The sequence below is a fragment of the Fusarium mangiferae genome (genome assembly GCF_900044065.1).
Source record: "Fusarium mangiferae strain MRC7560 genome assembly, contig: FMAN_scaffold001, whole genome shotgun sequence".
NCBI classification, from domain to species: Eukaryota; Fungi; Ascomycota; class Sordariomycetes; order Hypocreales; family Nectriaceae; genus Fusarium; species Fusarium mangiferae.
In genome coordinates this window covers 1,256,593-1,269,624 of record NW_024573921.1, presented here as the reverse complement: position 1 = coordinate 1,269,624, position 13,032 = coordinate 1,256,593, and the positions used below count along the sequence as shown (strand labels likewise).

Sequence of the window (13,032 nt, the reverse complement as noted above, 5' to 3'; positions counted from 1 at the left end):
GGATTTTAGAGGACTGGTGCATCAAGTTGAGGACTGATGCGTTCCAACTGACGCGCCGACAGCACTAGCGTGGGGGTGTTCAGTAAACCTTAAAGCGTATGGATCTACAGTATGACCAGCAATGTTTGCTTGAATACCTAGGTAATTAGTAAATGTTTACTCCGTACGGATATCGTGGAGAGATCCCAGACTTGGTGTCTTCGGATGCCTTTGAATGCATCTAGATTGGATGCGAGCATGCATCCTGTTACTGCAAGGGCTTCGAGGATGCCACTCTGCCACTGCAATACTAGAACAAGGACTGTTGTAATTACGATATGCAAGCCCAGGTCACGTCGTCGAGTAACATTGCATGCTAAAAACTCGATTGGCCCGGGGTGCACGGTCTAAAAAGTCCCCCAGTCAAGATAATGAGCTCGCCTTCACGGGACAAGCCAATCAGAGTGTCTTGCATGGACGCTTGAGGATATCTTCCCCGGCTGGTCTTACAGTCTACGACCATTGTGGTTAGACTGGGAGCAGAAAAGAAAATATAATCAGGCTGACCATCATAATGCTGCTGCGAAGACTGTAAAGATCCAGGGAACACGGTTCATTCTCAGAACTGATATCCCTGGCTCCCCTCTTCCCATCAAAAGGAAGGTCCATCCAATTGTTATACATGGACTCGAATCTGAACCATTTCTCTCTCATAAGATTCTTCTACTAATGCAATAGCATGCGCCAAGTAAGATACTAAAGGACGGCCCGGAAGTTGCCCTTATTAACAACAGAACAATCCACAAGTTCATCGGGTAACTGCGTCGTCGATCACGCCGACAGTCATGTACCGACCGAGCTGTACCTTACCAAGCCTGGGAGCTTCTGACTGAAATCACCCACTTCCCCCTCTATTGGGTCCTTGCGAGGAGGCTACGGCATCTGTGATTTAGCTCCCGGCACCCGAGCAACCTCAAACAGCTAACGCAGGTACTACCGCTTGTGCCTGATTAGAACAGCAAAACTTGGTCCAGAAATGGAGGTTTGTTTCGAACATCGTCATACTCTTATGTAGTAGGTAGTAGTACCTACCTAGCTACTATTGTTAGTACCTATCTTAGTACCTAGATTTACCTAGGTAGGTACTAGATATTAAATTTATAGGGCAGCGAGATACGGAGTACTAATAGGACCTAATGAACGCAACAACCTGGAATTGCACCACTTGAGGTGGCATTGGATCTTGCCCAAGGGTGTTTGCTCATGGGCACTAATATCAGTAAACTTTTATGTTTCATATCCAGCTCCTTGCTCTTGAGCTGAGAACTCCCCATCACTTTGAATTCCAAGCCTTTTCTTGGGTGTTGTCTTAACATGTCGCACAGCAATGCTCCCTCCTTTGCGTATATGCATATGTATCCGTACCTACTGACTTACCCATATGGATATCAAAGTACTAAAAGATACTGCGCACATACTAAGGTATATTGCCCAAGCGTCGTTGTCTCAACCTCTCAATGGCGTCGACTCCTTGCACCACGACTTGCTCCCCTGCCAACCTTCAAGGGCATCATTGGCCTGCTCCCAACCCAGCGCGTTAGCTTACATTAGCCTCAAGTTGGTCATAACAGCCGGTCGCCCCTTTCCGTGTAAGGATTGGACCCTTTGCAATATTTTTTGCTCCTTGTTGGTGGAGCACTATTACCAACTGCTTCGATCGTATCAACCACAATGACACCTACCAAGAAAGGCATCTTCGGATGTGGCAGATCCCACATCAGACGGTGATGAGAGTCGTCTTTGTCGATTCGTCGCCTGTACTCCGTACTGTCTTATTATTACTTATGCAAAAGCATGCACCAGGGACTTCAATCTTGGATTGTCCATGAGGCGATCCAATGATCCTTACGCACAGCGAAGTACAGTACATGCTGTAGTACTGTACCTGCATACGCCTACAACGGGACCCTTTATTCAAGATTTGGCAAATCCCATGGAACGGAGTGTCTCAATAATGAGACCCTTGCCGAGAGTGCCCCCACTGCCCAGCTTATAACCTATCCTATAGACAAGCAAACTTATAGGTGTTGGCCAATGATTAACAGCCTAGACCATCGCAAAAGCGTTGATCATGAATACAGCGTCTTGCACGCAGGTCTTACCAAACAACACAGGACTCGATGCTACATCAGATCGGAACAGTCCCAAACTCAGATACCAGATGGGAGGGCTCCAAATCATACTCAAACAAAACAACGGTGTGAAATTGTAAAGAAACATTCTCACTGGGATGGCGCATTCCGTCAGACAGTCCTCAGCTTTGGCCCTGTCCCGATGTTTTGGGAGCAAACTCATGGCATTTTGACAGGCTCATCCATTATTGGTCTGAACATTAGATACCATAAACTGCAATTTATTTGCCCCTGGCCCGTGGTCCTCCAGTTTGCATGGCTCATCAATAGGCTTCCAGGGACCCTGTCTGTGCCCCTTTCACGGTTCACCGGGGCCCCAATGCTCCATAACTGATAGCGCGGTTGTGGTTGAGCCACAAGCTTCTGTTAAATCGCCGTAGACCTATAGATAGGACTCAACTTTATCACAGAATTACAGCCCATTTCTAGCTGCACATCTTGTCACATCGGCAGCATGTTGCTTGGACATCAATGGTGGATAGTGATAGTCCTACCGATCAGCTGAAAATGCGTTTCTTCCGGACTTACTTAGTACCTATGCCCGACTAACATGTTGTCAAGCCCGTTCCGAGGATGAAAACATGCACACTTGCAAGGGTATTCTCGCTTTGCCCATCCTTCCGATGTGACAGCCTCGCTCACTTGCTTCGAGGGTTCCACCATCAACGGTTCTTTGACGGCCGTTGCACCCGTCTTTAACGAATCACTCACTTACGTAGTAAGACTCATCTCTCTCTTGGTACCACGAGGGTCTTCTCCGCCTATCATGAAATCTCGATGGGTCGTGGATTATCACTGTAATTCCCGGTTGAAAATCGCATTGGTTTATTCTGTGGAGATCATCTCCTAGCACTTCGCAACATGCTCTCTAAAAGCTGACGTCTGAGCTCCTGCGATTTTTGTCAACTGCATATGCATGATGATTTGTTACCAATGACCACTAGTGAGCTTCGATGCTAATGTGCTGGTACCTAATGCCACCACCTCATATGATTGTTGAGACAGAATTGGCTGGACCCAGCCCATCTACAACTTGCTACTCCCTAAACATGCCAGTCTGAACGACTGCGTCAGACTCGCTAGGATCGTGCCCACTCAAGATCAACATTGCATATGCAGACTCTTCCCTTTTCTTTCTCGTTAAAAGTCTGGCCTGGTCTGATCTGACCTTGTCTTGCTTTTGGCTTTCGTGCCTAAGCCACATCAGGTGGAAACCCCCTCGCTTGTCTCAATATTCCCACATGACAACCCCAGTTCAAAGCTCGATGGCAACTGGGTAGGTCATGCCTGATGATTTTAAGCTTTGGAATCAATCCTATGAGGCATGAAGATAGCAAACTTTCTCTCCCAATGAACGAGCTCTCGTGTATGGAGAGCAAACTGTGTGTACATTCCAGGGCTCAGATGAATATGCATATGCTCCCCGGCTTGATCGCAAGCTCGTCTTGAAAACAGAAATCGTTCTTCGTATGCATCCTATCATAAAGTATGAACAGACAAAGAGTCCAAAAAAAACCCGAACATTGTTTGACGAACACTTATCCTTGCCCTCGCTTAAACAGAATGTCAATACTAGATTCAATGCCTGCCAAGCGTTCCCTATCACAGTCGGATCACACTTCAATCACAACTGTCACACTTGAAGGCCTCTCCACTCTAATTGGATGTCTCATTGTGAGCGCACTTCATGCATGGTCGTGTAAGTACCCTGCTTATATTAATGCGTCGGCAAAAACTGCTGTACTCTGTACTTATGTTCTATTGCGTGTCACATATTGCAGCGTATAATCGGTTGGCATTGTTGTTGTTGGTAGGTGGTTCAATTGGAAAGTCTAAGTTTATGGCTTGAGTCTATATCTATTAAAACAGAGTGTGTCTTCCCTCTTGGAATCATCAAATCAATCAGAAGTCCGCTATTATCTTTGCTTAAAGCAAAGGTACAAATGAGTCTCAGAATAAGCTTTCCACGAGTAACACCATAGTCTCATGCGCCAACAAACTGGAAATCGAAAAAACAATGCCGTATACTCTTTGACGCTTCGTGTCAACCTCCCAATGCTCTCACTCCTCTTCCTACGCTTCCCGTCTCAAAAACTTCCACAACGCCCAGCCCTATGGCTTCTCCTAAGACCCAGGACCATTCAACTCCCCAGAAATCCTTCCACCGCGGTCCATAGAGCCCACCGCCTTCAAAGCGCTCCTTTAACCAGCTCTCTGGCCCTTCTCCCCAACGTGTTCGCCGTAGGGAATCTCGAACCCAGTCCACGGTAGCGGTCGCCAGCTTCAGATGTCGGCCATGACCTGGGACTGATATTCTGAGGCCAGATGGTGTTGAGGCTGAGCGTGTAAGTGTTGGAGCGCCTCCACCGCCCCCAGCAAGATGAATAGCATTTTGGCCGCCAACAGCAGAGGCTGTGCCTGATGCAAAGCGTGAGACATGGTGAATTGACGTCAGCGTCGTTCTGTTCTCTGGCCGAATATCGAGAGTACTTTCTGGCGTTGACGGTGTTGAGCTTGTGAGAAAGCCTGCACGAACAAGCTCGTCGGCCTGTGTGTTTTCCAGTGCACCCTTATACAGTATCTGCGTAGTTGGGTTCTCTTTCAGAAAGGCCCTGAATGATTTCCTCGTCTCTTCATGCAGTGATGCTTTTCCTAGCATCTCATTGTAGTCCGTCATCTCTATCAAGGCTTCACCTCCTCCTCCACGTCTCTCAACTCTCACTCTGCGCACTATGCCATTTATCGCTAATTCTGCAAGTTCCCGTTCAACTTTTCCTGGTGAACTGAGAATGGCATTGAGATGGCCTACGGTAACGAGAGGTGCCGTAGTCGCGCGGTAGTTAAGAATGTCAGCAGTTCGTGTTGAGTTGAAACCTGTTTGAGGCACGGGACTGAACATCCGAGCACGGATGTATCGCATCGCTTGGACGACATCTCGTAAGGTAAGTTCTTCCTCCAAAACCTTGGTTAGGCCAATGTCGTTGAGTTTATCATGGAACAGATCATTGTCTTGATGCTTGGACTTGGAGGTCGGTCTTCGCGGAGTTGAGTCAGAACGGTTACGAGAGGGCGGCGATGTCTTTAGAGGTTTGGCAATTCGACCAGGCTTGCCGAGTATAGACCTTATAGTTTGTGGCATGGTGGGTGACTATGTGTCGATGGGAGAGTAACGTTGTGAAGTATAATATCTGAACAAGTAATTATTGTTCAATGTCGTACGCCCTTTGATCCGGGTGGCGAATTGGTGGAGAACTTTAGGACTCGACTCTCTAAACTCTGGTAGAAGGCTCATTTCTCAGGAAGGTTCAGGTACCCATCGATACAAGATTCTACTAAGACAGTCGTAAGAAGAAAAAAACTCAAAGTCAGTGATGATTGCTTCAATATGCAGGTCAAATTGATGCCTATCCAACTGCTGAACTAATAAAAAAAAAGCTTACGCCGATGTGGCTGACTAACGCTCAAGTTTTGTGCGTGGTGATCTTTTAAATCCCGTCTTGTGAGATTTCGTAGAGAAACAATAGCCATGAATTTACACATATTATGGGCCAACTGAACTCAGCCCGCTGTTGTCAATATGTATGAAGTGATGGCACTCATCCTCTCGCTTGTCAGCTTCAGCGATATCCTTAACAGCTCTCTTCCAATTTCTGGTTCCTTCTTCTGGATTCTGTCCCACTGGTCTCGATCCATCAGCCAAACCACACAGTCACGCTCCACGACAGCAGTTGCAGTTCGATCTGTTTCGGAGAAGAAAGGCAGCTCGCCGAGGGTCGTTCCAGCCACGATACTCTCGCAAAGCCAGCCCTGGGGAAGATCATACTCAGCACGTACAATACCACGTTCCACGAGGTAGAACCCATTGGCTGGCTCTCCACGTCGGAACAGAACAGTTCCAGCAGTTATCTCACGCCGAGAGAAGTAAGAGGCTGCTGGAAACCAAAAGTCCTCATTCTTGTCACTCAAGCCCTGAAAGACCTGGAGCATAAGACGAAGGGGCTCTTTGAAACTTTGCCACTTCTTCGGACGCTGCACTTCCACGCTGCTCAGAGCATCGCGAGCAGCCTCAGCAAGGTGATTACGACGCGGTGAATTGAAGGGTGGGTCGAAAGAGGAGAAACCAGATGATTTGTTGGAAGGCACGTCCAGGTTCTGCGCTGAATGTGCCGATATACGTCTCAGGGCGTTCATCTCTTCCTGTCTGGCGTACAGAGTCTTTAAAAGTTCATTTTCGCAGCTCTCAAGAGCAGAGTTCAGATTTGGCAGCATCATGACCTCGATACCATCGTTTCCAAGCCCGACAGCTCGAAGGTTGCGACCAAGTTGAGTTTCCGAGTCGACGCCACTCAAAACGAGGACGACATCCTTGTTATCGAGTAAGCGGCTGATTGTGTTGAAAGCCTCACCGGCGGAATAGTCGAGCCCAGTAACGTGCCACATATCAAGAATCAGGAACTTGATGGGCTGCTTAGTGAATGTGCTGTCCTCCAGGAGACCCCGGATCTTTGCCTCGACGCTGACGATGGTTCCAAAGAAGAGATAGCCTGTAAGCTTTATGATATAAATCTGTCGGCCGACCTCATGCAGGTAATGATGCTGAGAAGGGTTGCGTCGCACAGTGGAGGAAACGATATCTCCAGAGTAGTTTCCACGAATGGCTGACACACGAGAGGTCTGTAGAACCAAGGAAACGAATGCCAATAGTATGCCAACCCCGATACCAACGACAAAGTCATGAATGCCCATGACGAGAACAATTACCACAACAGTCAGATACTCCGCGAGCTTAAGCTTCTTTCGTGGTAGCCACAGAGCTTCAAGCAGTAGCTCGAACCCTAGATCATAGATCAGAGTGCCCACCATCATGACCGGGATGAAACCAATGAGTGATGGACCGATGACCATGACACCAAACGTTGCTGCGGCCAACATATAACCTGCAAGCCGGCTGTTACCTCCAGACCGCATAAAGAAAACTGTGTTTGCATAGACCAAGTAATTTTGAATACTACCAAAACAACCGGACAAGAAGTTGGAATAGCCATGCAATCTTAGCTCCTTGTCAAGATCAGCATGATCCTCGCCGCAGTTTAGGGCTAAGGCAGGGACATTGATCGGGACATGCAAAATGCCAAAGAAGGTCAATGCAAGCATAGCAGGCACACATTCGATGACTGCATCCCAGCGTACGAGTTTGAACTCTGAAATAAGTGGTTAGCCTGGTAGTGAAAATAGGGAAGAGAGGGTATTGGACTCACTGTAAAGGGTGTAGAAGTACCACCATGGCTCCCCGGAGGGAGGTCCCTCAAAGATCCAGCCATGGTCGCGTAGTACGTCAACGTCCAAAGAATCCAAGGCAAGGACAAAGAAATAGAAGATGAGGGGGATCGCGAGAATAAAAAGGGGGAGGAAGAATTTGGATGTGATCTTGGACTGGCCATAAAAGAGAACAATGGCGAGGACTAAGGGCACAACCCAGAGAGGGACGGTGGCCGGGTCTGAGAGCTGTTTGAGAGTGTCGAGGTTGTACTGGAGGCTGCCATCTAGTCGAGCAGAAACCTCGAACCCAGTTGCGATCAGGAACCAACCGACACCTCCAATACAGCCAATGAGAATATGTCTGGGAATGAATCCCACCATGTAACCGACTTTGAATCGTCCCATCAAATAGAAGACGAGACCTGTCATCATGGAGCTGACGGAAAATGACACAATTGTGGTGGCGATCACGGCATCGGGGTTATCTTCCCCAACGATATCAGTGATCTTGGCAGCCATATTATGAAAGAACGGAACCACTTCAATCTGGGAAGATGGTTAGCAGGCATTGATTGACTTATGGGTGCGACTGACCAGCTCTGAACCCACGGCACCCTTAAAGATACTACCAGATGAGAATGTTATTTGCGAAACGATGGTGCTGACATAGAAAACAGAAATTCCAGCAGATCCCAGGTGAGAAAAAATTGGCTTTCCCAAAGGGAAAAGGATCATTCCTAGGCTTGTTAGATGCCATGCATAGACTTGGAACTATAAAACATACCATATGATAGAGCATCCAAGATATTGAGCAGCAGACCAACAGCAACGGCGGGTAGACATGAAGTTGGTGTCGCGATCACATTATTCCAAAGCGCATGACGATCCCACTTCTTGGGGTTGATGGCGACGGCCACTCCTTGGGAAACCCTTTCTTCCATCTTATTGCCGACTTCCACAAGACCACTAAACCATGGTCGTTTAGTCTGAGGCTTTTGACCCTCGAGATCAGAGTATGACCTCCGGCCAGCGGATGTTATCCGAGTGAGCAGAGGGGTCTGCTCCGTAGCATCCTCTGCGTGTGCAACTCGAGGTTGCTCCCCCTCCGGTCGACATGCGTCACCGTTTGGCTCTTCATCCTCGACTTGTGGCTGGTTTGGCGCAATAGATTGGGGAGGAGATCGCTTCAGGAGGTTTGCCAGGACAGACGGTCCCGCATCCGCGTCAGTATCGTCATCATGGCCATCTGGAGATGGCGGCTCGGAAACTTCAAGGATTGTTTTGGAGGAGCGGGTGTTGTCGGCCGTAGATGAGTCGTCGATAACCTCTGAGTCAATTGAGTCCTGGTAAGAGACCCTTGCACGTTGGAGGACGGTCGAGCTCTGCTGTGTCTTGGGGTCGGAGAGCAAGTAATTCGCAAGCTCTGCAGTATCCTGCCGAACAGACAAAGCGTTCTGAACACTATCAATTGGTGCTGTTGTAGATGGAGGGATCAGCCGAAAATGCGGGCAGACGAAAGAATGGGATGCGACATACCTAAACCGTCTCGCACAGAACCATGGATGAAAGACCTGATAGGTTCTCTATGAGCTGCAGAGCTAGAAGATGGTCTTGCAGCAATTGGGACATGGGGACTATGGCCGTGCTGAACAGGAGAAGTTGAAAGCTCGTCGCGTTGCAATTGAGCTTGCTCGCTTTCCGATTGTGAAGCAGCACTCAAAGCCCTTCTCCTCCACGGTGTAAAATTGAGCGGCGACGACATCGTATCGCTTTTGGGCGGCTGTAAAGGCACTTATGAGCGCGGGTTGCAGCTCACTTCAGTGCTGTCGCATGAGCGATACACAAGGTCGACGGTCGACTATCTTTCAATTGTTTTTTTTCTCTTCTGCTTCACCTCCGGAGTCCAAAAAGAAGGGAAATTCAAGCAATAGTGAGCGAGACAATAAACATTCCAAGTGAAGCTTTCACGATAAAGAGAGATGGCGAGGATTTCGTAGGGAATGGAGTGACGAATGCCAACCGCAACCCGACGCAACGCAGCATAGCGCAACTGAATGGCCAGGGCGATCAGAGCGATGTGGGTCGCATCATGACACTATCAAACTTAAGGCTCATACGCCCGCATTAAGTTCTCACAACCAGTCAGTTTACGGGCTATCAAAGGGCAACAAATACATGAAAAACACGCAAAAGTTTAGCTTTGCTGTCACCGGCCAATAAAAGGGCAGCTTGAATATGGCATGTTTCCCTTAATCTTCCATTATAGAGATGCGCTGATGCTACTAGAATCAGGCTTGATCTTCGCACAGCAGAAGTATGTATGTGTTCTGGAATCCTTGTCATGAGCCATGAACTGCATGTCCTGCAGCTTTTTTTTTCTTCTGCATAGGCGAAAGATCCGCAAAGACTGCCCGAGAACACACTAACAATCGCCACGGCCTAAAAACATGTCAAACTTGGTCGTAACGGCCGCCGAGACTCGTCAGACGGGCCGAGTTGGTTAGCGCAAGGGGATGTTGAGGTGAGAAATGATAAGACGCCAATGGTTAGGTAAATCAGGATGCGTGTTTACCTGAGTATCTGTTGTCAATGAGGATCTATTCCTACTTGTGCAACGGTCTATTACCCACTTATGATTAAAACTTTACAGAGGTATCTACATTTCATGTTGTTCCAGCTTAAGCATTATCAATAAGAAGAAACTTGAGGAACTGGGCCAAGTGCCTCTTTTCCGTAGAATCAAGTAGATCTTAGGACGTATCACATTTGGTTGTCCTCAGGTTGTGTATATCTCCTCACCAAACACATGATGTCTTAAAAGTTCCACCATCACTACAACTTTGAGGGGCAAGCATTGCGGAAGACATTATCCATTGACATTATCCATTGAAAAGTGATGGAACCAGCCCTGGACCAATGTACTGGAAATTCAATGCCCTCTGTGGCTTGCGCACTACATTGAGCTACGAGTTTACGAATTGATGTTTACGAGAAAAGAACATAAATGAATGCGATAAATTGACATGTGATCTTATCAATATTTATGACGCAGGGTATAATACTAGAAAATATGCGACCATCAGGCTCCCTATGTATCACTTGTTCAGACCCCGCTTTCTCTCATCCAAGCTTATGCAAATATCCCTGTGCAATGAGTCTCTCGACGTCCCCTTGGCGTACATAAAACTGACTGTTCTTGGTCAATGTTATAGCCCTGATTCCATGGTCAGTTCATCGCATGAGATGCAAGTGATGTTGATATTGCGCAACTCACCCGTACTCTGTTTGGATTTCACCTGCATCCTTGAGCACTCGCACGTCGATGAACAAGTCTCGTGGCGGCTCTAGGCTCCCCGTCAGGTCGATGTCTGTCCATTGCCCCTTGTAGGCTGCCAACAGGTCGCTGTACTGTCTGACATACTCCTCTTCTTGAGGGCTGAGACTACTCTTTGATGCATCACTACCGCCCGTACCGGAAGCACTCGCAGGATCCCGTACTTGTTGCCCAGACAGATCTACCACGTCTGATCCATTCCATACCAATTCTTCAAGCTTATCTGTCCGTGTCCGGTGGTACGCGAGCAAGCAACGCTTGTTCCTTCGCATCGAAAGGTGATTTACTAGCAGAGTGCAAGCAATATCTTGGTCGGCGCTTGGGTCGAATGAGCCTTGAAACGGCTCAAGAAGTTCTGCTACATCTTTGTCCAGGTCTCTCACTTCTCGTGTCACCGCTCGGACAATTTCGGTCTGGTAAGGTGGCAGATGGGTCAGATTTTGAGTTCTTTTGGCGTGTTGGACCTGTCGTCTATATGTCAGATCTATGTCAGGAGTATGTTGGCAAAAAGAATACCAGCTTGTTGCCCAAATCTCCATACATCATGCAGCTGGCCCAGGTCTATGAGCGTGGACGGTATCCTGTAAGCTGCTCTCGGAATTTTCGCATTAATCAAGTAAGGTAAGTGATCGAGGAGGTTCGAGGGCTGCCAGACCGAACTATGGTCCAGGCAATGACATCTTTACTTTTGTTTTAAACAGAAGAATTGTTATGTCGCGTTGGTTACGTAGGGGCAGTTGACCGCGACTAGCGAACTGCGTGAACACACGCGACAAGTCGAGGTTTACCCCGCTATAATATGGCTTAGAGCGATACGATTCAGTACCTATTGAGGTCGGTGCAGGTGGTTGCTATTTGCATCTGAGACCCCTCACATTCCCCGAAGTCAGAGGGGTGTGATAATAGTGGGGTGGGCCTTTTTTTTTTTTTTTCTTTCTTTCACAACGTGGATGCTTTATTATATACGAGTGGCTGCAACTTGCGGGGTGAAACATCCTCACAGCTGCTGGTAAGGAACATTTTACTCAGTCATATTTGTTTTCGTTTTCATAATCTATGGTCGGTACGATGGGGTAGGATTCATGACTTTTCCACCTGTACGTCGCTCATTCGAAGTCATAAGATCCCATTGGTCATAAGTCCTCGCCGTCGTGCCTTATCATAATTTTTTACGTAGTTTACGCAAACTTTTTATAGCTTCTGCATGGCAGCAACGTCAGTGGACTGGACGTAATCCTCAAGCTCCTGGATCTCCTCCTCAAGGTCGGCAACGGAAATCTTCTCGTCCTCAACAACCATGTTAATCTGGAGCTTCTTGACACCGAAGCCCACAGGGACGAGCTTGGAAGCACCCCAGACGAGGCCGTCCTTCTCAATAGCACGAACGGCAGCCTCGAGAGCAACCATATCGGTCTCATCATCTAAGCATCGTTAGCATGGGAATTTTTGAAAGGATAAACGGGGGAAACATACCCCAAGGCTTGACGTCGAGAGTGACGACGGACTTGGCGATGGTCTTGGGCTTGGCCTCCTTCTTCTTCTTGTACTCAGCAAGACGCTCCTCACGGACGCGGGCGGCCTCCTCATCCTCCTCCTCGTCGCTGCCGAACAGGTCGACATCGTCATCATCACCTTCCTCGGCCTTCTCAGGAGCCTGGGCGGGGTTGATGGTCACCTCTGCGGTCTCAGGGCCGTAGGTGGTGTAGGGGGCAGCAGCATCACCAGGGAGGGTGGCGAACTGGCTCTCGTAGCTAGCAATGTGCTTGTACCATCGAGCGGCGTGGGGATACTTCTCAGCGTCGGGAGCGCTAGAGAGAGCCTTGAAGGTAGCGACATCAGCCTGAGAGGCAGATTGGCTGAGAGGATGTATTAGCACATAATCTCAAATGATGCTTTAAAAACATCGTGTGTTTTGAAAACTGCTCAGAGGTGCACAAGTGCTTGTTGTTTCGTCAAACGGCGGGTCTTGAGTCCGCCTCCGAAACACGGACCAATTTGTCTCATCATAGAAGTTTGAAAAAGGGGAAAGATTGTGGGAGGCTTGGAACGGTTCAGTACATACCCAACAATGTAAGAGCGGGTGCTCAACCAGCTGTTGAGCACTGATTTCAGGTGTCAGTGTCCATGGTGCGGAAAAGAGAGGCGCAAGAAAGCTATGAGGCCAGGGACATACCGGTAAGCCCAGCATCGGAAACGAGATCGGTGAAGCCCATTTTGAAGGATGTGAAAAGTCAAGTCGGAAAGAAGAGAAAGGTCGGGTATTTGTAG

At 48.2% G+C, this 13,032-nt stretch overlaps 4 protein-coding genes across 4 annotated transcripts; all 4 read right to left on the bottom strand.

The window, feature by feature from the left end:
* Positions 1 to 4,215: 4,215 nt before the first annotated feature.
* On the bottom strand, positions 4,216 to 5,310 carry FMAN_00920 (uncharacterized protein; the record flags this gene model as incomplete). The annotated part of the gene is made up of 1 exon (XM_041828930.1): positions 4,216 to 5,310. The coding sequence occupies one exon, from the start codon at positions 5,308 to 5,310 to the stop codon at positions 4,216 to 4,218; it is 1,095 nt and encodes a 364-aa protein (XP_041676253.1).
* A 419-nt stretch (positions 5,311 to 5,729) lies between these two features.
* FMAN_00919 (uncharacterized protein) lies at positions 5,730 to 9,192 on the bottom strand (the record flags this gene model as incomplete). The annotated part of the gene is made up of 5 exons (XM_041828919.1): positions 5,730 to 7,372; positions 7,430 to 7,976; positions 8,025 to 8,167; positions 8,215 to 8,904; positions 8,967 to 9,192. 5 exons carry the CDS (start codon positions 9,190 to 9,192, stop codon positions 5,730 to 5,732), a joined length of 3,249 nt encoding a protein of 1,082 aa, XP_041676252.1.
* Positions 9,193 to 10,525: 1,333 nt separating this feature from the next.
* On the bottom strand, positions 10,526 to 11,307 carry FMAN_00918 (putative PSF1-part of GINS, replication multiprotein complex; the record flags this gene model as incomplete). The annotated part of the gene is made up of 3 exons (XM_041828908.1): positions 10,526 to 10,625; positions 10,705 to 11,228; positions 11,281 to 11,307. 3 exons carry the CDS (start codon positions 11,305 to 11,307, stop codon positions 10,526 to 10,528), a joined length of 651 nt encoding a protein of 216 aa, XP_041676251.1.
* Positions 11,308 to 11,955: 648 nt separating this feature from the next.
* Positions 11,956 to 12,977, bottom strand: FMAN_00917 (putative EFB1-translation elongation factor eEF1beta; the record flags this gene model as incomplete). The annotated part of the gene is made up of 4 exons (XM_041828897.1): positions 11,956 to 12,185; positions 12,238 to 12,620; positions 12,827 to 12,866; positions 12,938 to 12,977. The coding sequence occupies 4 exons, from the start codon at positions 12,975 to 12,977 to the stop codon at positions 11,956 to 11,958; spliced, it is 693 nt and encodes a 230-aa protein (XP_041676250.1).
* Between the last annotated feature and the right edge of the window lie 55 nt (positions 12,978 to 13,032).